At 39.7% G+C, this 26,270-nt stretch overlaps 2 protein-coding genes across 10 annotated transcripts in view; one reads left to right on the top strand and one right to left on the bottom strand.

Moving 5' to 3' along the window:
• Window positions 1-13,748, bottom strand: part of med10 (mediator complex subunit 10) — a 35,785-nt gene extending 22,037 nt beyond the window's left edge. For 2 of the 8 annotated variants that reach the window (XM_069914195.1, XM_069914196.1), the window contains exons 1-2: window positions 13,550-13,748; window positions 612-695 (exon numbers count right to left, since the gene is read on the bottom strand). In XM_069914195.1, the coding sequence (XP_069770296.1) occupies window positions 612-695; window positions 13,550-13,671 (206 nt within the window). In that variant the 5' untranslated portion in view covers window positions 13,672-13,748. Of the gene's footprint in view, window positions 1-611; window positions 696-10,084; window positions 10,139-13,528 lie in introns of all 8 variants that reach the window. The other 6 variants (XM_069914197.1, XM_069914198.1, XM_069914199.1 and 3 more) reach the window with 6 other exon arrangements.
• Window positions 13,749-13,777: 29 nt separating this feature from the next.
• On the top strand, window positions 13,778-26,264 carry pgap4 (post-GPI attachment to proteins GalNAc transferase 4). 2 transcript variants are annotated; one of them, XM_069914193.1, is made up of 2 exons: window positions 13,778-13,993; window positions 17,923-26,264. In XM_069914193.1, exon 2 carries the CDS (start codon window positions 18,376-18,378, stop codon window positions 19,540-19,542), a length of 1,167 nt encoding a protein of 388 aa, XP_069770294.1. In that variant the 5' UTR covers window positions 13,778-13,993; window positions 17,923-18,375; the 3' UTR covers window positions 19,543-26,264. The 2 variants fall into 2 exon arrangements, with proteins under 2 accessions (XP_069770294.1, XP_069770295.1); XM_069914194.1 differs by lacking the exon at window positions 13,778-13,993 and adding an exon at window positions 16,037-16,095.
• Window positions 26,265-26,270: the final 6 nt, after the last annotated feature.

Below are 26,270 nucleotides of genomic sequence, written 5' to 3'. Positions count from 1 at the left end.
TTGGACTTTATTGTCCAAACACAATAAGCAAAAAGCATTCTTTATTGCTTTTGCAAAGTCAACCAGAGCCTCAACATCTAGCTTCAGCAAAGCTCTTGCATTTTAAATGTGATATCTTTTGTGAAGTGTTACTCTGTGAAGTATAACCTACACTAAACCCCCACAATCTATCTCTTTTAAAGACATATTTTACCTATAACTATCCTGTAACAGTAAGTCCCTCGCTCTCTCTATCTCTATATATAATTGTATCCACCACCTGCACTACCAATTCTCTCGAGGAAAGGCATTGCTTTAACATCAATACCATGCTTACTTGTAATCATTAAATGACTACGAGAGATTATCATCATTTAACACGTACATACAGATGCAGTAAAATTCTTACTTTCTGCTGTCACTCAAGTACAATAACACATCAACAATAACAGTATAAATTAAATCAGCACAATGCACCATGAGATGAAAAAGGCATAATAAATACAAAAAGATGGATAATTCAGTTGCAGTTAGTGCCGAAACAAGAAGATATTTCAATAGTGCAGACTTACATTAGGCTTATGTCAGATTTTTTTTTGTTGAAAATATTAAGACACAATATTAGCACTTACTCAAATACTTCCAGTGGTACATTAATATCATGCAGCTGTTGGCGGCATTTGTCAACATCTTGTAATCCCGAAATCATTGAGTTTCTGAAGATTAAAAAGTTATACATTTACTATGTTTCATTTAAATCTTCCTTCAATTATTTATTTCAGATGCTTGGTGGTAACCTAAATTAATTGTTTGATCAGTTTAATACATTTATTGTTAATATTAATTTATTTATTCTAATCTCAATCTTTTATACAGATGTGGAAGTGATATTTTTTTAAATTAAGATGTTTATTCTGCTTTCAAAAACTGCACTTGCATTACTTTTTACTTTCAGATTTTAAGATGGCTGACATTTATCAACTATTTCTCTATATTTACACTTAAATTTTAAACTGCTCATTCTGTCCAAGACTGCCAATAGACTACAGTATCAAGATGACAATGATATTTGCATCCACATCAGCAACAGGTGAGGTCCCAGAGGGCTAGAGAGTGGCTAATTTGTTCAAAGAAGGGTTGAAAAAAAAAGGATATTACAAGAAATTATACCCCAGTCAACAAATTATAGACCCATCAGCCTCACATTGGTGGTAGGGAAACTATAAAGGATACTTAGAAAAACTACAAAGAATATTTAGGAGCAGGATTTAAGCACATCTGGAAAGATGATCAGAGATTGTCAGTATGGCTTTGTGAGGTGCAGGTCCTGTTTTACCAATTTTTTTTTCAAATTTTATTTTATTGGCACATGTACAAAATTGCATAAAGGACCAAAAATTCTGAATATCAAAATCAATACATGTTTTTTAATAATTTTCTCTCCCCACCCACCCACTGCCTCCCATACAGAAAACCCCCCAAAGAAATCAAGAAAAGGAAAAAGAAGAAAAAGAACAAAGAAAGAGAGAGAATAGACTAATCTTAAAACAATACTGGATATTACATTAAGGATAAATTATGACTTAATTATTTTAACACTTACAACTATCATTATATCTTTTAAATATAAAGAATGTAGTAAAATAAAACATTGTGTAATACATAATACATGATCAAAATCTAAATATATATAAGAAAAAAACACACATACAATATCCAATAAAGTAATAAAATGAGATACATTAAGATGAGGCCAGGGAGTGACAAAGTTCGCATCAAATTCTACCAATTGACATAATGTAATTACTTATAAAGTTATAACACCAATCTTTTGCATATATGGAAACCAATTTTTTTTTAAACATCATATTTGTCCTTTAAATTATATGTAATCTTTTCCAAAGGTATAAAACATTGCATTTCATCATGCCATCAATCTAATACCATATCCATGTCCAATTTCCATGAAATGGCTATACATTTCCTGGCAACTGCAAACGCAATTTAAAAAAATTATTTTTGAAACCAATCCCAATTTTAAATCTGGCCTATTCCTTGATATATCCCCCAAAAGAAACAGCATAGGTTTTCTCAGGAGTTTAACACCTATCACGTTTTGAAGAAAATCTATTAAACTAATACAAAAATAATTCAATTTGGGGCATGTCCATGTAGAATGTAAAAATGTGCCTGTGTCTTGTTTACATCAAAAACACTTCACCGAAATATCTGACTTCAATCTATTAAACTTTTGTGGTATAATATATAACCAATGTATGAAATTGTATTGCACCATTCTATATTTAACAGTTATTGTATTTTTCATACTATTGTAACATATTTGCCTCCAATTTTTTTATCATTTATATCTATACCCAGGTCCCTTTCCCACATTCTTTTTTTTTCCTCGAAATTTATTTATAGTATCTCAATACATTCACTTCAAATTGACTTAGTATAATATTACATAATAGATACTAAATAATTTTCAAATTTTCACCCCCCCCCACCTCCCCTAACCCCTTAGGAAACCATCTTGTGGTGGTTAATTCCCAAAAACCCAAATGGGTGTGGTATAAACCACAAGTGGCATATGACTTTCGGGAGCAGAAGTACCACCCCCTCCCCCCCCCGCCCAGGCAGACAAAATACACGTATAAACCGAAAAATCATCATTTCTTATATCCATAAAACCCCGGTCCATCAATTTAACCAATCTTATTTATAAACTCTTTTTTTTGAAAATCCAAACTTGATATTAAATTTTGCACCCTTTCCACCCTCCCAACATTGTTTACAATCAATAAAAGTTTTTTTTTTATTTTTTTTCAAGTCTTCCTGAATTTCATCCACTGAATTAAAACACCTCTAAACATCCCAGTTCAACACCGAATCTTCCATTCTTCTCAGTCTCAAGTTGAATTTGTAGCTTACTTTCAAAAAAAGTTTTTTTTTCAAATCTTTTAAAATTTTCTTGAACATAATTCCTTCGGTCTTGATCTTCTAAAGCATCAATGTTATTCATAAGTTCTTTCTTCTGTATTTCCCAATGTAATACCAAATTTTCCACTTTGTCAATCTTCTCAATGTTAAGTTGAAATTATTGTTTATTTTCAAGAAAAACTTATTCAAAATTTTTAACTCTTCTTGTACATTGCTCCTTCAACTTTAATTTTATAAATCATCAATCTTGTTCATAGTTTCTTTCTACTGAATTTCCAAATTTAATAATAAAGTTTCCGTTTTTTCCAATTTTCTCAATATTAAACTGATCTTGTTGTTTAGTTTAAAAAAAACCTTTTCAAAACTATTAAAATCTGTTTGCAATGTGTGCATAATCACAGATAATAAATTCACTCTTCCAATATTCCATCCAAAAAAAAATCACTGATAAACCTTATTGCAGGTCAAGGAGTTCCATATATATGTTTATCTTCAGAAAATATTTCAAATATTTCAAATCAACATTCGTCGCCATCTTTCAAAAAGGAGTCCGAAATCAACTTTAATAAGTTCTGTTCTTGAGAAAATTCCAGCACCAACTCTGGCTCTGTCTGGGCAAATAGGTCAAATTTCTTCCAAAGTCAAAGAATGTAATTTTGTTCTGTATTTATAGATAATAAATTCATCCTTCCGATATTCCATCCAAAAAAAAATCACTAATAAACTTTAATGCTATCTGGATTTTTAAAACTCACGGGCAACCAATGCCAATTACTGCAATTTATCTTCATAAAACATTTCAAATTAATATTCATCACCATCTTTCAGAGGGGTGTCCAAGACCAGCTTATCCGACAGTCCAATTAATGAGCTCCGTTCTTAAGAAGATTCCAGCCTTGACTCCGTGGTTCTGTCTGGGCAAGTAGGCCGAGTTTCTTCCAAAGTCGGAGAGTGTAGTTTTGTTCTGTATTTAAACTCTATTTTCCTTAATCTTTGTTGCCATTTTAAACATCTTTCAGAGGGGTGTCCAAGGCCAGCTTATCCGACAGTCCAATTAATGAGCTCCGTTCTTAAGAAGATTCCAGCCTTGACTCCGTGGTTCTGTCTGGGCAAGATGGCCGAGTTTCTTCCAAAGTCGGAGAGTGTAGTTTTGTTCTGTATTTGAACTCTATTTTCCGTAATCTTTGTTGCCATTTTAAACTAAAAACAATTGATAAACAAAACAAAGACTTTTAACTGAAAAGAAATATTCTTAAAACGGGTATTTATATAACTGCCTGGGGGAGACCGGGAATGCACGTCCGCTCCCTACGCCATCTTGCCACGCCCCCCCTTTCCCACACTCGTTTAGATTTATGAAAATCTTTCTTTACTCTCCTAAAATGTAATAAATACGTAACTGATATGAACTTCTTTGAATTTGTATTTGATATTATTGTTTCTATTTCATCATATACTAACAGTAAATAAGATGTAGTTAATCTTTCTCGTAGATAAGCCTTTAATTGATAATATCTAAATATTGTATTATTTTGTATTTCATATTTAGCTTTCAATTGGTCAAATGTCATTAAATAACAGACTTTAATAAATTTTATTCCTTTTTTTGACCATTTAACAAAATCTTTATTATTCAACGTAAACGGGATCAATTTATTTTGCATCAGTGGCATCCTCACTAACATATGTACCTTATGCCACATTCTAACCAAATGTCTTAATATTGGTGTGCCTGTTTCTCCAGTTAACAATACCTCATTCCATTTATATAGAAATGATTCAGATTCTTTTTTACCCTTTCTTATTCATTTCCATATTAACCCAAGCCACTTTTTCTCCTTCCTCAAAAAAAGAAAGAAATCATAGTTGGCTGCTTTATAATAATACTCAAAATTTTGAACTTTTTGACCTCCCGATTCAAATCACCAAGTTAATTTTTCCATAGAAATCCTCGATATCTTGCCTTTCCACAAGAATTTCCTTATAATTTTATTTATATCCTTAAAAAAACCTTTTAGGACTATCAATGGGTAAAGATTGAAATAAATATTGCACCTATGGAAAAATATTCATTTTAATACAATTTACTTGGCCAATTAATGTAATTGGTAAATCAACCCATTTTTAAAAATCCTCTTCAATTTTCTTAAACAATGGTCCTTAATTAATTTTAAAGATTTTCTAACCAATTATCAATTCTAATTCCCAAATATTTTATCCCACATTCATGCCATTTAAATGTTGCATTTTGTCTACATTGCGTATAGTCACCAAAAGTCAATGCCATTATTTCACTTTTATCCCAATTAACTTTATATCCTGAAACTGCTCCATATTGTTCTAATTGCTTATGTAATTTACCCAACAAATTTTCCGAGTCTGTCAAATAAACAATTACATCATCATCAAATAAACTAATTTTATGTTTGTTAGCCCTTATTTTAACATCCTTAATAGCTAAGTTTGCTCTAATTAATTCATCTAATGGTTCAATTACTAAATCAAAAAGGGCAGAGGCTCTGGCGGTAATTTTCCAAATGTCATTAGATATGGGGATCTTTGGCTTGGCTTCGCGGACGAAGATTTATGGAGGGGGTAAAAAGTCCACGTCAGCTGCAGGCTCGTTTGTGGCTGACAAGTCCGATGCAAGACAGGCAGACACGATTGCAGTGGTTGCAAGGGAAAATTGGTTGGTTGGGGTTGGGTGTTGGGTTTTTCCTCCTTTGCCTTTTGTCAGTGAGGTGGGCTCTGCGGTCTTCTTCAAAGGAGGTTGCTGCCCGCCAAACTGTGAGGCGCCAAGATGCACGGTTTGAGGCGTTATCAGCCCACTGGCGGTGGTCAATGTGGCAGGCACCAAGAGATTTCTTTAGGCAGTCCTTGTACCTTTTCTTTGGTGCACCTCTGTCACGGTGGCCAGTGGAGAGCTCGCCATATAACACGATCTTGGGAAGGCGATGGTCCTCCATTCTGGAGACGTGACCCATCCAGCGCAGCTGGATCTTCAGCAGCGTGGACTCGATGCTGTCGACCTCTGCCATCTCGAGTACTTCGACGTTAGGGGTGTGAGCGCTCCAATGGATGTTGAGGATGGAGCGGAGACAACGCTGGTGGAAGCGTTCTAGGAGCCGTAGGTGGTGCCGGTAGAGGACCCATGATTCGGAGCCGAACAGGAGTGTGGGTATGACAACGGCTCTGTATACGCTTATCTTTGTGAGGTTTTTCAGTTGGTTGTTTTTCCAGACTCTTTTGTGTAGTCTTCCAAAGGTGCTATTTGCCTTGGCGAGTCTGTTGTCTATCTCATTGTCGATCCTTGCATCTGATGAAATGGTGCAGCCGAGATAGGTAAACTGGTTGACCGTTTTGAGTTTTGTGTGCCCGATGGAGATGTGGGGGGGCTGGTAGTCATGGTGGGGAGCTGGCTGATGGAGGACCTCAGTTTTCTTCAGGCTGACGTCCAGGCCAAACATTTTGGCAGTTTCCGCAAAGCAGGACGTCAAGCGCTGAAGAGCTGGCTCTGAATGGGCAACTAAAGCGGCATCATCTGCAAAGAGTAGTTCACGGACAAGTTTCTCTTGTGTCTTGGTGTGAGCTTGCAGGCGCCTCAGATTGAAGAGACTGCCATCCGTGCGGTACCGGATGTAAACAGCGTCTTCATTGTTGGGGTCTTTCATGGCTTGGTTCAGCATCATGCTGAAGAAGATTGAAAAGAGGGTTGGTGCGAGAACACAGCCTTGCTTCACGCCATTGTTAATGGAGAAGATATGGGGATAGTGCCGGAGGATTGGCGCATTGTGCAAGTGGTTCCGTTATTTAAAAAGGGTTCAAGGAGGAAGCCTGGCAACTATCGGCCTGTAAGTTTGACGTCTGTGGTAGGTAAATTAATGGAGAAAATTCTTAGAGATAGTACTTATAAACATCTGGATAGACAGGGTCTGATCAGGAGCACTCAACATGGATTTGTGGGAGGAAGGTCATGTTTGACCAATCTGATTGAATTTTTTGAAGAGGTGACTAGGAACGTGGATGAGGGTAGCGCAGTGGATGTTGTCTATATGGACTTCAGTAAGGCCTTCGATAAGGTACCACATGGAAGGTTAGTTAGGAAGGTGCAGTCTTTAGGTATATATTTTAAGATAGTCAAATGGATTGAACATTGGCTGAAAGGGAGAGGCCAGAGAGTGGTAGTGGATAATTGTCTGTCAGGTTGGAGGCCGGTGACCAGTGGTGTGCCTCAAGGATCTGTATTGGGCCCATTGTTGTTCGTTATATACATTAATGATCTAGATGATGGGGTGGTGAATTGGATTAGTAAATATGCAGACGATACTAAGATAGGTGGAATAGTGGATAATGAAGAAGGTTTTCAAGGATTGCAGAGGGATTTGGGCTGCTTAGAAAAGTGGGCTGAAAAATGGCAGATGGAATTTAATGCTGATAAGTGTGAGGTGCTTCATTTTGGGAAGAAGAATCAGAATAGGAGATACGTGGTAAATGGGAGAGCATTGAGGAATACAGAAGAGCAGAAAGATTTAGGAGTAACGGTACATCGTTCCCTGAAGGTAGAAACTCACGTGAATAGGGTGGTGAAGAAGGCTTTTAGTATGCTGGCCTTTATCAATCATTGCATGGAATATAGGAGTTGGGAGGTGATGTTGAGATTGTATAAGACGTTGGTGCGGCCTAATTTGGAGTTCTGTGTGCAGTTCTGGTCACCTAATTATAGGAAGGATATAAACAGAGTGGAGAGAGTGCAGAGAAGGTTTACCAGAATGTTACCTGGGTTTAAGCATCTAGAGTATAGGGAGAGATTGGACAGATTAGGTCTTTATTCTTTGGAGCGTAGAAGGTTGAGAGGGGATTTGATAGAAGTATTTAAGATTATGAAAGGGATAGACAGAGTGGATGTGGATAGACTATTTCCGTTAAGAGGAGGAAAGATTAAAACAAGAGGACATGAGTTAAGAATTAAGGGGCAGAGGTTTAGAGGTAACATGAGGGGGAACTTCTTTACTCAGAGAGTGGTAGCCGTGTGGAATGATCTTCCGGGAGAAATAGTGGCGGCAGAGTCAATTGTATTATTTAAGAAAAGGTTGGACAGGTATATCGATGAGAAGAAGATGGAGGGTTATGGGCATTGTGCAAGGAGGTGGGACTAGAAAGGGGTGTTTGGTTCGGTGCGGACTAGAAGGGCCTAATGGCCTGTTTCCGTGCTGTAATTGTTATGTTATATGTTTTTATATGTTAATGGACAACCTTGTCTTGTTGATCTTGTTAATTTAATATAATCAGACATAATACCATTTGTTATACCCTTGCTCTTAGATCAATATATAATGTTTTTATTCAATTTATGTTAACCTAAGCCAAATTTAGCAAGGGTCTTGAAAAGAAAGTCCCACTCTAGTTTATCAAATGCCTTTTCTGCATCTAATACTAAAATTTTCTTTCTTTTGGGTTAGTTAAATTAAACTAATCAACCTAGTTACATTATCTGCCAATTTTCTTTTTTTAATAATAAATCCTGTTCGGTCCTTGTTAATTCGTTTCAGTTAAAAAAAATTCCAGCCTCTTTGCCAATAATTTAGCCACTATCTTGTAATGCACTTTCAATAACGATATGGTTTATATGACGATGGCATTAATGGATCTTTACCTTTTTTTGGAATTACCATTATAGTTGCTGTCTTAAAAAAAATCAGGTAAATTTCCAGTTTCTTCCAATTGTATTTAAACTTTCATAAATACAGGAATCAACACATCTTTAAATTCTTTATAAAGTTCTGATGTAAATCCATATTTACCAGTGGATTTATTATTTTATAAAGAAATTATAACTCTTGGAACCTCGCCAACTTTCAAAGAGGTTCCTAGTATTTCCTGTTCTTCCATACTTTATTTAGGCTAATTTACTCGAGTTAAAAAATTCATCAATTTCATTTTCATCCTGCATACATTCTGATTTATATAATTTTGTATAAAATAGCTTAAAACAATTATTGATATCCTGAGGTTTATAGGATATGTGATCTGTCTCACCTCTAGTTACAATAATAAATTTTGATTCTTCTTGTTTTCAATTGCCATGCTAACACTTTATATAAGTTCATAATAAGTTTATTTCTTATAATAATTTTTTTCCATTCTACAAGATCGTAATGTGCTATACTGTAACTTTTTATTCAAAAGATTTCATCTTTTTCTTCTAACGACTGTTTTTGTAATTCATTTTCTAAAGTCGATATTTCTGTCTAAATTATTAATTTGAGCCATAACTCCTTTCTAACTTTATGAGAAAAACTTATTATCTGACCATGTATATACATCTTCATGCCATCCGAGAGAACAAATTTATTATCCATAGAGTCAACATTAATGTCCAAGAATTTCTTTATCTGATTTCTAATAAACTGGCAAAAATCTTTCTTTTTCAACAACTTGCTATTAAACCTCTATCTAAAACTTGTATCCTGCTAGTCTTCTAAATATAATGCTAACAACAAAGGAGAATGATTGGATATAGTCTTGACTTAGATTGAACTGGTTGTACCCTACCTTGAAGTCTTGCTGATAACAAAAATGTATCAATTCTAAAATATGACTCATATCTGTTAGAATAAAATGAATGTAACCTTCTCCAAATATCAACCAAATTCAAGTCTTGCATTAATGACAAAGTTATTTTTGCTGCCTTAGATTTCAACACACTCTTTGTAGATCTATCCAATAAAGGGTCAAGGCAAAAATTAAGATCTCCCTCACTGAGATATTTTCATTAGCTTTCCCCATATTTAAAAATGTTTCTTGTATAAATTTACCATCATCCACATTTGTTGCATTAATTTCCACTGTTCAGAAAAAAATTTGACAATTTATTAAAACAAACCGACCAAATGGGTCTAAAAGTGTATTATGTATTTTAATTGAAAGGTTTTTATTTATCAAAATTGCTACTCCTCTAGCTTTTGTATTAAAATGTGATGCTACTTCCATTCCAACCCAATCACTTTTTAATTTTTGATGCTCTTTTTCAATGAAATGTGTTTCTCTCAATTTTTTAACGTATGTCAAAAATCTTTCTCTAACAGGGTTTTGAAGCCTATTTACATTAAAACTTATGAAATTTAATCCTTTACTCAGGGTAAAAAAAATTGAAAATTCTTACACTTTCCCCCTTTTCATGATTCCCTTTCACCAGTCCCTGGCTCTTCACCAACCTCTTAAATACAAAATAAACATGAAATCCAGTTAAAAAAAAAGTGCTTGATTGAATATTTGAAAAAGAGAGATAGAAAAGAAAGCCCCCTCGAGCACTGTTATCAAGCCCCCTGACAATGCTACCACCGTCGGGTTGCGACTAAAGGCGCAAAATAACATCCACTGTTCGGCAGGAACAAGTCAGTATATCTTTGGCTCCTCAGAGTATATTAAACTCATCTCTGCAATATTACAAACCACTTCCAGATTTCTTTCACCACAAGAATATAACATTCCAATTTCAAATGCCCACTCTTTGGGTCAATTCTTGACACATGTCTGGCAAACTTTCTGTATATTCTTGAGCATGTTCCAGATACATAAAAAATCTACTTGGATCTCCTTGAATAAATACTTTCAAAGTTGCAGGATAATGCAAAATAAAAGTATATCCCTTCTTCTACAGTATATTTTTAACTAAATTAAAACTCTTCCTTTTCTGCAATAATTCAAAGCTTGTATCAGGATAAAAGAAGATTTTGTTTCCTCCAAATTCCAATGGTGCTTTTCTTTCTTTAGCTTGTTTGGCTGCTAATTCCAAGATTTTTTTCCCTTACTTGATTACGAAGAAATTTGACCAAATTAGGCCTCGACTTTTGATCCAGCTGAGGTTTAGCTTTAGGGCTCTATGGGCTCACTCAATCTCAACATCTCCTTTAAAATGCTCTTGTCCAAAGGTTTGAGGGATCCAACATTGTAAAAATTGAATAATATCTTCTCCTTCTTTCAGTCCAATAATCTTAACATTATTTCTTTGTCTAAAATTTTCTAATGAACCCACTTTTTCAGACAATTGCTTATACATCACCAACACTTGCTGTAATCCTTCATCCACTTCATCTACTTTTTCTTGAAGAAATTGATTTTCCAAATTAATGCTTTGAATTTTTTATCCATTTCCTGATGCTTTTTCTGCATCTCTTTTCATATACTTTATTAACTTTAGCCTCTGATCTCTTAATATCACATCTTATTAACTTTAACTCTTCCATAATCATAACCAGTGTATCTTGAACTTTAGGGATAGCTTAAACTTTCTTTCTTAACCCTTCTTCTTCTAACATTTCCTCTGCGCTTTTTTTTTCTTCCTCTCCTCCTTTTTCTTCCAGCTCTAATAATTTTCCCTCCTCAGTCTACCACTTGGACTGTCCGGGAGCCTGTCTAGAGGACTTAGTTGCCATTCTGACAGGGCCTCCCATTGCTGTCAACTGCTCATGCACGACTCCTCGTGCATGCACAGTTGAGTCGCTCCCCTCCCCAACTTGTCCAGGTGTCCCTGTTGTTGCAGGGATGTCGCAGCTTGCTGGGAGGCAAGTCGGGGAGCCCTCTTCAATCAGAGAGTAGGCTTCACTACAGGTCCCAGCTTCTTCTCCAAGGTAGGCCTTTCTTTTTCCTCTGGTTGTTTTTCTTCCATCTTCTCTATAATTTCTTCTGCTTCTTTGTCTTTCTTTGACAGCATTGCATTTTTTTTCTTTGGTTGTTTATAATTCATTTAGATGAATTTCAAGCTTTCCTCTTCACTTTTTTGAATTTTTTCTCAGAGGAGCCAGATTTCTCGTCCTGGCCCTCCCTCATCACGAGATGACCCCGTTTTACAAATCTGATTGAGCTCTTCTGAGTTGACGAGTGATCGATGATACAACAGTGGATGTTGTGCTTGGTAGGCTGATTCAGAGGTGCAGATGAATGGAATCCATGGTGAGTTGATAGCTTGGTTATGAAATTGGTTGGCTCATAGAAGACAAGCGGTAGCGGTAGTGGTAGGTTGTTAATCAGACTAGAGGCCTGTGAGTGCTGTACTCCAGGGATTGGTGTTGGGATCCCTGTTTCTGATAAAGTTAAATGACTTGGATGAAAAAGTAAATGGGTGGATTATTAAATTTACAGATGATAGAAGTATTGGTGGGTATGGTCAAGGGTTATCACAAATAATACACAAGATATTGATCAGTTACAGATATCTGTAAAAAGCAGCATATGGAAATTAATTCAGACAAGTGAGAGATGCTGCACTTTGGGAGATCAAATACAAGAGGAAGTTATACAGTTAATGGAGGGCTCTTTAAAGTATTGACGTGCAAAGGGATCTAGGTATCCAGGTCACTGAGACTAAAAAAATAGATGGGGTGAAAAAGAAAATGCATAGTATGCTTAGATTCAGGGGAAGGTATTGAGTATAAAAGTAAGGTCACAATGCAGTGATACAAAACTTTGATTAAACTGCTCTTAGAATACTGTGTGTAATTCTGGTCACCCCATTACAGGAAGAATGTGGAAGCTTTGGAAAGGGTACAGATGAGGTTTAAAAGTACATTGCCCAATTAAGAGGGTACAAGTTATAGGAGTGATTGGACAAACTTGGGTTGTTTTCTCTGGCACATACAAGTCAGAAGGCCACCTGATAGATGTGCATTGATAGGGTAGACAATCAGAATCTTTTCTCCAGTGCAAAATAAATCACATACTGGTAGACATGCAGGGGGGGAAGTTTAAGGGAGATGTGCAGGACAAATATTTTGCACAGTGGTAGGTGCCTGGAGCAGGATGCCAGGAGTAATGATGGAAGCACAGATACATTTCATTGAGCACCTTTACTCTGTTCCCTCCAAATAACAAGAACCTTTCAGTAGCCAACTATTTTAATTTCATGCAACATTCCCACACAGACATGTTTATCTATTAACTCATGCACTCCAAACCAAGGCCACGCACAAATAGGAGGAATAACACCTTGAGTACTCGCCAACAAGATTGCATTCCAACAATAATATCCAATTTCTGTTAATCCCCTCCCCAAATCTTTCCCCACCCCTGTCTCCTTTCCTCCAGCTCCTTACCCTCTCTTAACAGAGTTACCACCTCACCCATCTCTTCTCAGCTTTCTCTTACCGCCCTTCTGACCTCTTGCCTGTTATCCTATGCTCCTGCCTCCCTCAGGGGTCTTCCTGTTTTTTTTTCTCTCTCTCATAGCTTTACGTTGGTTAAACTTTACTTTCTTTAGATACTGCGTTGACCTGCTGAGTTTCTCCAGCACATTTGGGTATTGCATTCTGCACCAGCGTGTGGAGCCTTTTCTGTTTAACTTACTGTAAACTTTACAGTTAATCTAATTCTATTCCTATACTTTTATTTCTTACACCTTTGTGCATTGTTGACTTCTTGAATGAGAAGTAACATCTGATATACACGCCAAGACCTGGTGTCAGTTGGCGTTTTGCCCTCATCTCAGTTTCGCCATTCCCCCAGCCCACCTGCCATCGCCCACTCACTCACTTTATGCCTTTGCCTTCCCCTCAATCCTTTCCCTTCCCCAACTAACTCCCTCCCCTCCTCGCTCTCTCCATCCATATACCCAGACATTCGGCGCCCTCACAGTTTCTGATTCAGGCCCGCCTGGCTGCTGGGCTGGAAGTCGCTGACGATGATGCCGAGCTGCCGAATGTTCTCGATAAATTTTTCCAGATGCTCCTCCAGGCTGTCGAACTTTTCCGCCATGGCACCAGCCTCACAGAGCCACAGTACCTAACATTCAGGCCGCCATTTTGGACACTTCCGCCCGAGCGCAATGATCGCCGGGATACAGGAAGACCTTCCCGATCCTCCCATTATTGGAAAGGGAGACCTCACTTGTCGGGGTCTTTCCGTGGACTCATTGAACCTGTTAAGTGTCGGAGTAATAATAGGACTGGTTTCTATGTCGTTTCCGTTCCCCTGTGGACAATGTTCCTTATTCTGGTGCAAGATTTGGAAACTCCAACCATTGAAAATTAATTTATCCCTTAGAAAATATTCGGGAACTACTATTTGACGATCATTGGTATGTATGTACTCTTGGTGGGGTGAGGATATTTCTCCTCCCCGATTAAACTCTAGAGGCAAAGTCATAGTTTTGGCGTTACATTTGCTCGACTTAAAATGTGCAATATTTACTGCAAAAAGTTTTGGAAAGTCCTGTCAGGTTAAATGAATAAGCAAGGATCTGGCAGGTGGAATACAACGTATCATAGATTTTGAGGGGAAAATAGATTGGATTATAATTTAAATGGTGACAGGCAACAACATGTGGTACAGAGACACCTGGAAATGCCTGTATGTGAATTACAACAAGTCAGATTGCAAATGCAACAAGTAATCAAGATGACAGTGAAACACGAAAGTCTTTTGACACTGAATTGCAGTATAAGCACAGAAATTTTGGTCTCGCAGCATCCACTGGCAGTCAAGATACATCACCAGTGTGTTTGGCCTGAGGCCTCCTTCAAGGTATGAGCCAAAAGCAGACAGGCACTTGAATAAGAAGGCTGTGGGACGAGGAAGGAAGGGCAGGGCAAAAGGATCACAGACACCATGTTATAGATGGGACATGCATTAGGAAAACAGGAGAGGAAAGCTGAGAATTGATGGCGGGAGCTGTGAAGGCAGAGCTGGAGGAAAGGAGGCCGTGGGAAAGGGAACGACAAAGTCAGAGTTAGAGCAAAGGAGAAATCGGGATGGGGAAGGGGATAGATGGGGTGAGGGTCGAATGGGAACCAGGGAAGTGGTTGAAGGGTGCCTGATGGAATACAAGGTGCTGTTCCTCCAATTTGCGGGTGGTTTCAGTCTGGCAGTGAAGGACATAAGTCTGCATACGCTGTGAACTGTTGTAATTGTAGTAAAAATACAAACATGCTAAAGGAACTCAGCTTGTCATGTAGCATCAATAGGAGGTAAGGATATAAAACTGGCATTTTGGCACTGAGCCCTTCTTCCTCCAGCATTAGGTAAGAGTAAAGAAGACAAACTAAAGGGAAATTTCAACATAAGAAGGCATACAAAAATAGTTTTGAAATATATAGAAGAGAAAATAGACAAGGAAGAAGAAGAAGCAGCAAAGTTTGTAGATAATTAGTTCTGAATTTCCAAATTTCCTTAACTTCTGTTTAGGCTCAAATTGGTCAAAATGGAAAGGAGGAGCAGGAATAGGACATTAGGTCCTGCAAGTTTGCTCAGCCATTCAACACAAACATGTTTGATCATCAACTAGCTCTGGACCATCAAGAACATCCTCCTGTAGCTGATCTGTCCAGTTGCCTTTAGAGGTTTCAGTGACATCCTTTTTCTATACACCATGAGCATGCTTGCTCTTGCCAAGATGTGTAGAGTTACAGCAAGACATCCTTGTTCCTGTACCTAAATCCTATTACAATGGAAGCCAATGTCCCATTTGCTCTCCACACTGAAACACTTGCTTTCAGCAACTGGTGTTCAAGGCACCTCATCACATCTATCTTTTCTTTACAGTCTGCAGCATTCAAATAACTTTTTTTAAATAAATAGCAAATTTAATACCATTTTAAAAAAATGATGAATAGAGAAAACAAAACTACTGACCAATTAACATAACACTGGCAAAATACTAGAATCCATAATTTTAAAGTGATTACAAAGCACTTAGAGGTAAAACACAGTATTCTGTGTTAAGTGAAAAACACAGACAAATGCTGGAGAAACTCAGCAGGTCAAACAGTGCTTTGGTGAAGGGCTCAAGCCCGAAACGTTGGTGATGTATCTTCACCTTTGTTATATACTGTTTGACCTATTGAGTTTCTCCAGCACTTATGTGTTTTTTTTTCACAAAGCACTTAGAAATCATAATGTCTTTAGGTAAAATGAGTGTAGATTTATGAAAGAATAATTGCCTTCAATAAATGTATTATAGTTCTTAAGATAAAATGGTGGTGAATATGGTGTATTAAGATTTCTAAAAAAAAAAATTCAACAAGATGTCATAAAAGGTCACTGCATATCCTGAGAGAATTGTGCTGTTTTGGATGGAAGATTGGTTTGATTTGGATAGGAGTTAATTGGTCATTTTCAAACAGGTAAATTGTAACTGAGGGAGAACCTCGAGGATTAAGGCTGGGGCTTTACTGACAGTATGTAAGTTTCATATTTATGATTTAATGGAAGAAATTGATATAATAGTTGAGATCATGTGTAATCTGGTTCAGTGATTTCCCAACCTCTCCCAGTCTTTGATGGTCCCATATTATAGACATTGGAAGATTTTGATCTCACTGCTCTCCATATTATATGGATCTTAAGAGATGGTCCCAGTATCGCCCACACTGTTGGTAATGGCTTTCAGAGAGCTCTACAGCATGGAAGCAGGCTCTTTGACCAACTTGGCCATAACAGCCAAGCTAGTTCCATTTGCCTGCATTCAGCACATATAGAATAGGATAAGCATTTCCTATCCTTGCATTTGCCTAAATGCCTTTTGAATATTACTCTTGTCCCTGCTTCTACCACTTCCTCTGGCAGCTTGTTCTATATACCTAACTACAAAAATCTAATTAAAACAAAAATAAAAGAAAGAATGAAAAAAATAAAATACCTATGCTTTTCTACTTAATCAACTATATTGAAATGATTGGGCTCATGGTAATTATGCTTGCTATTGTTGGGATGAAGCTGAAGGGCCAGACCCAAAGTATTTCTGGTGCCACAGCTCAGTATGTGCTTCACTGTTGAGAGTGGCAATGTCAGTGTCAGGGCATGGGCATCTAGACCTCCACCTCATCGTTGCCTTTTGCTTTCTGATGTGCACAGAAGTAATGAAGGGACATGTACTGATTCCCAGTGGAATAGTGAATAAATATGAATATGTTCCAATTACATTTGTTGAAACTAAGGATGATGGAAATTAAGTTATGAAGCAGGATATAAATTGGTATGAGGCCTGGGAAGAGTATAAAATGAAAATGTGAGTTTATTCATTTTGGAAAAAAGGATAGAAAAGTAGGGGGCTTTATTTTAAAAGCAAAATACTACATTTTTGGAAATCAGGAATAAAAATGGAAAATGCAAAAAATGGCAAGTCAACCATCTTCTGTGGAGAAAGACACATTTTGATAACTTTTCATTGGGTATTATTTACATTGAGTTATTGTTTTACAACACAGAGCTGTTTGGCCTAACTTGTCCATGCCAACCTAGTTGTCTTTCTAATGTTGTCCTACTTGCCTTTATTTAGCTTATAACCCATTAAACCATTTCCATGCATGAATCATTTAAACTGTACAATTGTATCCTCCTCTTCCACTTCCTCTGGCTGCTCATTCCACAAACCCACCACCCTCTGTGTTTAAAAGTTGCCCTTCAGGTCCCCTCTAAATCTTGATCCCCTTACCTATTTACCTTGCATGCATATTTTATCTTTCTCCACGGAAACCTTAGAGATTCTATATATTCCTGTGGAAATCCTATAGATTTCATGGATCACTATGAAACCCATGAAAATCGGATGGATCCAAACATTCCAAATTAATACCATTGGAAATTCATTAGGTTCTATAAATTACAATGAAACACACACAAGATTCTATAGATCGCAGTGGAAACACTGCAGGTCATTAAGGTCAAAGCAAATATTGTAAATCTGATCAATCCATCTCTCCCTGTCTTTCTCCCCCTTCCCCCTCTTCTCCTCTATCTTATTTCCCACCCCTCTCCTCCTCACCCCCTTTTCTCTCTCCTCCGCACACCTCTCTTGTCACATCCTCTCTTCCCACCACCCCTTTTCTCACCCCCCCCACCTCTTCTCATTATTCCATCCTTCTTCCCCCTCCCTCACCTCACATTCTGACATGACAGGGTAAGGAAGTGAAGGAGAGCAATATTAGATTGGGATGCAGGAAATGTTGCATTTGAAGCTTTGTTGGAAATTGAGTTGTGGCATCACCTGGGATCTCTCTTTGTCCACAGCTCTCCCATGTTGGAATCGAGTTATGATACCCTCCCTGACACAGCATTTCCTTATCTCGATCCTGTGAGCTCTCAGACGTCTAGAATGGTATTTGGCCACGTTATGATGTTCAGTTCACCCTATCGGAGGACAAAACAAGACATACTCAAGTTGGGAAGTGATCTCCACCCATCGTGTATGGAACTGTCTGCAATGTAAACCTTATGATTTTCCTCATATTTATTTCCCTCTGCTCATCACTGCACTGACCAGTCTGCCAACCAATAGATGAGAAAATTATCTCTCCACTCAGCCAATCTTCAAGTTATTTGCAGATGCTCCTTGGTTGTTTGAGCTGCTGCTTGGGATTAGCCATGGCCATTGGTTGCCAGGGTATTTTTTTCGAAGGGTGAGGGAGGTTTGGTGGATGAGTTGGAAGATCACTTGTGGGAACAGTTTTGGGGGTTAGCGAGATGGCCACTGGAATGTCCCTTCCACGCCTCGCCCACTCCCTCAGCCGCCCCTGGCTCCAGCTTTTCATCCTCTACCTGCTGGTGCTGGGTGTGGCCCTTCCATTAATCGGTCAGGGCAGGCGTCACTCCTATTACTTTCGCAGGTCAACTTACCTGCGCCAGCTGACGGATGAGGCCTTGATGCAGAGCCTAGAGCGGGCAGAGGAGGCTGAGAGGTATTTCCAGAATGCGGAGGTGGGAGAAGGAGGAGGAAGTGGGAAGGAGGAGGATCCCCCACAGCTGGCTGTGGCAATCGTTACTACCGTCCGTTCACAGGGAACTGAGTACCGTTACTACTTGCAGGTGGCTTCAGCTTTCCACCGGCTCCTGAGAGAGTGTAAATGGTGCCGGAGTTACCGGCTATTTGCCTGTAATGTGCATCACCATCCCAAGGAGCACTGGCAAGTGGAGATGGCCTCTAGGCTGGTCCCTGTAATCCAGCGTTTCAGAGAGGAGGGGCAGGAGGTTCCAGAAAGTGATCGCTTTGAGAAGGAGAAGGCTGACTACCTCTTCTGTCTAGGCCAAGGCCTGGAATTTCAGCCGAAGTTCATCCTAATGCTCGAAGATGATGCCCTCCCCTCCTCAGACTTTTTTCCTGTCCTGCAGGATATCCTAGAGAGGAGGTTGAAGGGTCAGGACCCCCTCTATGTCAAGCTGTATCACCCAGAGAGGCTCCAGGGATACCTTCATCCAGAGCCTGCTAGGATTTTGGAATGGGTAGGCCTTGGAGCCTTAGGGGGTTGCCTGCTCTCCTGCTTGCACTACCTGACCACTGGCCAGCACTCCTTGACTTCCTTTTGTGCCCTAGCAGCCCTCTCCATGTTGGGTGCAGAGATGTATGGCCGTGTTTACCTCTTGGAGGTACGCAGGGCTAGTCCCCAACTCTACATACTAGCTCCTGCATCCGAGTGTTGTACACCGGCCATGGTGTACACAGCAGAGGGGACACAAAGGGTGCTGAGGTACCTTGGGCAGCAGAAGTGCAGGCAAGGCTATGCCAAGGACACAGCACTGTACCAGGCACTGAGGCAAGAGAGGGAGACGGCATATGTAGTAGAACCCAATTTGGTCTCACACATTGGGTTATACTCAACACTCCGAGGCTGGGTGGGACAACCCAGTCTGTAAATGGATATGTAGTCCTGTAAATCTGTTGGAATTCCATTGGAAATCATAGGTTGCCATGCTGACTTGTATGGATCTAAAGGAACTATGTGGATTCAATGTGATCGTTATCATTCCAGTAGGGATTTGTGTGGATCTATGACTTTTTCGTGGAGATCTATAGGGTTCCCATGGTGATCCATATAGATTTACAGGACTAATTGGTTTATCTTGATGATCAATAGGATTTATAATAATGAATAGATGGAGATGGATTGGTTTGTGAAAGTGGACCCCACCACTACACATCAAGCCACTGTTTCCAACACCATCGCCTTTGGTCACCTCTCCACCCCCTGCACAGCTGCCAACCTCATTCTCTCCAACCCCAACTCTGCATGTTCGAACCTTCTACCCAAGAAACCGAAACCCAACCATCTGGGTAGACCCATTGATTCTGCCTGATCTTGCCCCACCAAACTAGTTTCATCTTAACATGACTATCTTTTCTCCTATGGTCCAATCCCTCCCCGCCTACATCTGCAACACCTCACATGCCCTCCATCTCCTCAATAACTTCAGATTCCCTAAACGAGACCACTTTGCCTTTTTTTGAATATTTTATTTATAGTTTTCCAGATTTGAACTCAACAGTTTACAACTTTGTCATCCACAAAATTTACAAATCTGTGTCAATTACAACTTATCCAATCTATGCAAATTTTCTATCAAATCCAAACCTAACACACCTTCCCCCTCTCTCCCTGCCCCATTCCTTCAACACTTAACACATAAACAACCAAAAATGAACATTTAAGACATTTCTGAAGGAAATGGCAGAAGTTATTGTTGATGCATTGGTGGTCATATTCCAAAATTCCTTGGATTCTGGCCAGGTCCCGGCAGACTGGAAGACAGCAAAGGTCACGCCACTTTTTAAGAAGGGATGTAGGCAGAAGACTGGAAATTATCGGCCAATTAGCTTGACATCTGTAGTTGGAAAAATGCTTGAAGCTGTCATTAAAGATGAAATAGTGAAACTTTTGGAACGTAAGGGTTCAATCAGGCAGATGGAGCATGGTTTTAGAAAGGGAAGATCTTGTTTGACAAACAGAGTGTGAGTGCAGTGTCAAGGGAGCATGGCCACCTAGACAGGAATAATAACAATAACAAAGGTAGGATGAAGATTAGGATAAAAGGTAGAAAAGAGAATATAGGTGAGGGTCATTCTCTGAAATGCATATATTTTAATGCAAGAAGCATAGTAAACAAGGTAGATGAGCTTAGAGCATGGACAGATACTTGGGGTCATGATATTGTGGCAATTAGTGAGACCTGGCTACAGGAGGGGCAGGACTGGCAACTGGCAACTTAATATTCCAGGATACATTGTTTCAGATGTGATAAAGCAGGGGGTAAAAAAAGGGGGAGGAGTTGCTCTGCTTGTTAAGGAGGACAGTACTGCCATGATGTGGCAGGATGGTCTGGAGGGATCGTCCAGTGAGGCTGTTTGGGTGGAATTGAGGGGTGAAGGAGGCATGTGGGTGCTAATAGGGGTGTAATACAGACCACCAAATGAGCCAAGAAAATGAGACGAACAAATTTGTAGGGAGATAATGTATATGTGTGAGAATCATAAGGTAGTAATCATGGGAGATTTTAACTTCCCTCACATTGATTGGGATACCCATACAGTTAGAGGGCTGGATGGGCTAGAGTTCGTTAAATGTGTTCAAGATTGTTTTCTAAATCAAATAGTAGAAGTACTGACTCGGGACGGTGTAATACTAGATCTCCTGTTAGGGAATGAGCTACATCAGGTATCGGACATTAATGTTGGAGAACAAATTGGGTCTAGTGATCATAACTCTGTTAGTTTTCGGGTAGTTTTAGGGAAGAGCAAGGAGGGGCCTAAAGTTGAGGTTCTGGATTGGAGAAGAGAAAATTTCGAAGGAATAAGAAGGGATTTGGGGAGTATTGAGTCGGACAGGATATTTTCAGGTAAGGATGTAAATGAAAAATGGAGGATATTCAGAAAAGAAATTTTGTGGGTACAGAGTAGATATGTCCAAATGAGGATCAAAGGAAAGGCTGGAAGTCATAGGGAGGCTTGATTTTCGAGGAATATTGGAAATTTGGTTAGGAGAAAAAGGGAGATGTACAAAAGGTATAAAGAACAGGGAGCTGAGAGTTTGAAGGAGGACTACAAGGAGTGTAGAAGGAATCTTAAGAAAGAAATTAGAAAGGCCAAAAAAAGGCACGAAGAGGTTTTGGCAGACAGAGTAAAAATAAATCCAAAAGGTTTCTATAGGTACATTAAAAGATTAGTGAGGGATAAAATTGGACCCCTTGTTGATAGCGAAGGTAGGCTGAGTGAGAACTCAGAGGAAATGGGGGAAATTTTGAATGATTTCTTTGCCTCGGTATTCACTAGGGAAAAAAATATTGAACCAGTTGAAGTAAAGAAAAATAGTGGGGAGGTCATGAAGCATATAAGGATAACCGAGGAGGTAGTGATGGCTGTGTTGAAAAAGATAAAGGTGGATAAATCTCCAGGACCGGACAAAATATTCCCAAGGACACTCAGGGAGGCTTGTGGACATAGTGGGGCCATTAACAGAGATATTTAGGATGTCACTGGTCACGGGGGTAGTGCCAAAGGATTGGAGGGTGGCGCATGTGGTTCCGCAGTTTAAGAAAAGTTCCAAATGTAAACCTGGGAATTATAGGCCTGTGAGTCTGACGTCTGTGGTGGGTAAGTTGATGGAAATTGTTCTGAGGGATGGTATTTACAAAAATCTGGAGGTACAGGGATTGATAGGGAGTAATCAGCATGGTTTTGTCAGGGGTAGATCATGCTTGACAAACCTGATTGAGTTCTTCGAGGGGGTTACGAAAAAGGTTGATGAAGGGAAAGCTGTGGATGTTATTTAGACTTTAGTAAAGCTTTTTACAAAGTTCCCCACAGGAGGTTAGAAAAAAAGGTGGAGGCATTAGGTATAAATAAGGAGGTAGTGAAATGGATTCAGTAATGGTTGGATGGGAGGTGTCAGAGAGTAGTGGTAGAAAATTGTTTGTCCAATTGGAGGCCAGTGACTAGTGGAGTTCCACAGGGATCGGTCCTGGGTCCACTATTAACGATCTGGAAGTAGGGGTGGACAATTGGATAAGCAAGATTGCGGATGATACAAAGATTGGTGGTGTTGTGGACAGTGAGGAAGATTACCGTAGATTAAAAGGTGATTTAGGAAGGCTGGAGGTGTGGGCTGAGAAATGGCTGATGAAATTTAATACAGATAAGTGTGAGGTGTTACATTTTGGAAAGGCAAATCTAAATAGGTCATATGCATTAAATGGTAGGCTATTGAGATGTGCAGAGCAACAAAGGGATTTAGGAGTGATGGTAAATAATACCCTCAAGGCTGATACTCAGGTAGATGGTGTGGTGAAGAAGGCATTTGGAATATTGGCCTTCAAGTTTTGAATTCAAGAGTAGGGAGGTTATGATGAAATTGTACGAGGCATTGGTGAGGCCAAATTTGGAGTACTGTGTACAGTTTTGGTCACCAAATTATAGGAAAGATATAAACAAAATAGAGAGAGTACAGAGAAGTATCACAAGAATGTTGACAGGATTTCAAGGTTTGAGTTATAGGGAAAGGTTGTGCAGACTAGGGCTTTTTTCTCTGGAGCGTAGAAGATTGAGGGGGGACTTGATAGAGGTGTTTAAGATTTTAAAAGGGACAGACAGAGTAAATGTGGATAGGCTTTTTCAATTAAGAGTGAGGGAGATTCAAACTAGAGGGCATGGTTTAAGATTGAAGGGGGAAAATTATAAGGGGAACATGAGGGGAAATTTCTTTACGCAAAGGGTGATGGGGATGTGGAATGAGCTTCCGACTGATGTGGTTGAGGCGGGATCATTGGTTACATTTAAGGAAAGACTGGATCGTTACATGGAGAGGAGAGGACTGGAGGGGTATGGACCAGGTGCTGGTCAGTGGGACTAGGAGGGTGGGAATTTGTTACGGCATGGACTAGTAGTGCCGAACTGGCCTGTTCTGTGCTGTAAGTGGTTATATGTTTAAACTTGTTAGGATTCTTTGAGGATATAATGGGTGCGGTGGATAGAGGGGAACAGGTTGATGTTGTATATTTGGATTTCCAGAAAGCATTTGATAAGGTGCTGCACAAGAGACTTATCAGTAAGTTACAGGCAAGTGGAGTCCGGGGAAGTATATTGGCCTGGATTGAAAATTGGTTGTCTGACAGGAGGCAGAGAGTTGGGATAAGTGCGAGTTTTTCAGGTTGGCAGAGAGTGGTAAGTGGGGTGCCGCAGGGGTCAGTGTTAGGCTCACAACTTTTCATCATTTACATGGATGACTTGGAGGAGGGGACAAAATGTGGTGTAGCCAAGTTTATGGATGACAGCAAATTGAGTGGAAGAGCAAATTGTAATGAAGATGTGGAGAGGCTGCAGAGGGATATAGTTAAGCTGGATGAGTGGGCAAAGGTCTGGCAGATGGAGTACAATGTTAGTAAGTGTGAGGTTATCCACTTTGGCAAGAAAAAATAAAAGAGCTGAATATTATTTAAAGGGTGAAAAACTACAGCATGTTGTCGTGCAGAGGGACTTGGGAGTGCTTGTGCATGAATTGCAAAAAAGTTAGGTTGCAGGTGCAGCAGGTTATTAAGAAGGCAAATGGAATGTTGGCCTTCATCGCTAGAGGAATTGAATTCAGGAGTAGGGAGGTAATGTTGCAACTGTATAAGGTACTGGTGAGACCGCACCTGGAGTACTGTGTCCAGTTCTAGTCTCCATATTTGAGGAAGGATGTACTGACTTTGGAGACGGTCCAGAGGAGGTTTACTAGGTTGATCCCTGGGATGAAGGGGTTGACTTATGATGAAAGATTACATCGTCTAGGATTGTATTCGCTCGAGTTCAGAAGAATGAGAGGAGATCTTATAGAAACATATAGGATTATGAAGGGTATGGATAAGATAGATTTAGGAAGGTTTTTTGAACTGGCCAGGGAAACTAAAACAAGAGGACACAGTCTCAAGATTTGGGGGAGTAGATTTAGGACAGAGATGAGGAAAAATAGTTTTTCCCAGAGAGTAGTGAATGTTTGGAATTCTCTAATCAGGGAAGTGGTTGAGGCTGCTTCATTAAACATATTTAAAATTTGGTTAGCTAAATTTTTACATGATAGAGGAATTAGGGGATATGGGGAGAAGGCAGGTAGGTGGAGTTAGGTCATAAATTAGATCAGCCATGGTCGTATTGAATGGCGGAGCAGGCTCGATGGGCCATTTTTGGCCTACTCCTGTTCCTACTTCCTATGTTCCTAAAACATCCACAATATGGGAATAAATCATATTGGGGTGTTATGGATCTAGCCTGGTCAATACATCCCTGTGAGTTAGTTCCCACTTCGATTTTGGTTCTTCTTTTTACCTGTTAGTATGGGTAAGTCTTCAGCCATTTGTTGTGTCCTCTCTGGGTCTGTAATAAATTTCCTTTCCTCCACCCCCCCCCCCCCGCCCCCCCGGGTAACTCTACCTTCAGGGTGGCTGGGTACCTCAGCACACACTCGTTACCTTTCTGTTTGATGAGCCTTTTTGCTGGCTCCAGCACCTTTCTGGCCTCTGCAAGGATTCCGTCCCCTTCCCTCAATTTCTCCTTCTCAGTTGCATCTGTTCCCAAGATGAGGCCTTCCAGTCCAGAGCTTCTGAAATGTCTGCCACCTTCCACAAACGTAGCTTCCCCTCCACCACCATCAACTCAGCCCTCACCACGTCTCCTCCATTTCCTGTTCATCTGACCTGGTTCCTTCTGTCCCCAGATGCCACAAACATAAAATCCCCCTCATCCTCACCTTCCACCCCACCAGCCTCCGCATCCAACATATTATCTGCCAGAATTGCCGGCACTTACTACAGGATCACTAGACACACTTTTCTTTCTCCTCCCCTCTCAGCCTTCCGTAGGGACTACTACTCCTGTAATTCTCTCATGCACTCATCCCTCCCCACCTATAGCGTCCCCCCCTCAACCCCTTCCCCTGTGGCTGCTGGAGGTGCCACACTTGCTCCCACACTTCCTCCCTCACCACAGTCCGAGCCCCAAACAGGCATTTCATGTGAAGCAACACTTATTTACTGCATCCGGTGCTCCCTTTGTGGCATTCTCTACATTGGATAAACCAGTCATGATTGGGAGATTGCTTCCCTGACCACCTCCTCTCCATCTGCAACAACAGCGACCTCCCAGTAGCCAACCATTTAAATTCTGAGTCACACTCCTAGACTCGCATGTCTGTCATGGCCTTGTATACAGTCCCACCCTGACCACCTGCAGATTGGAGGAATAGCACCTTCTCCAGCCAGATAGCATTAACATTGACTTCTCTGCTTTCTGCTAAATTTACTCATCTTTTCTTTCTTCTTCCCCTTTCCTGTCTTTCCAGTTCTCCCCTCCCTTCTCCTTACCCACCCAGTTATCCCTCCTCCCCTCATTGCTGCTGTTCCCTCCATCCTTTCTCCACCTATCATCTCCTGCCTTTGGCATTCCCCAACTTTTTGTTCAGAATCTCTCAAATCTTAACAAAGGGCTCAAGCCTGAAACATCAGTTATGTATTTTTATTTTTGCTACATAAAAGTTTGACCTGCTGAATTTCTCCATCATTTTGTGGTTTTACATGAATCACTTCCTATGCCTTAATTTATTAGAATGTTTAATCATGTT

The sequence above is a fragment of the Narcine bancroftii genome, chromosome 1, assembly GCF_036971445.1.
Source record: "Narcine bancroftii isolate sNarBan1 chromosome 1, sNarBan1.hap1, whole genome shotgun sequence".
In the NCBI taxonomy this organism is placed as follows: domain Eukaryota; kingdom Metazoa; phylum Chordata; class Chondrichthyes; order Torpediniformes; family Narcinidae; genus Narcine; species Narcine bancroftii.
Note: the sequence above shows the minus strand (reverse complement) of the source record. Positions and strands in the feature narration are given on the sequence as shown.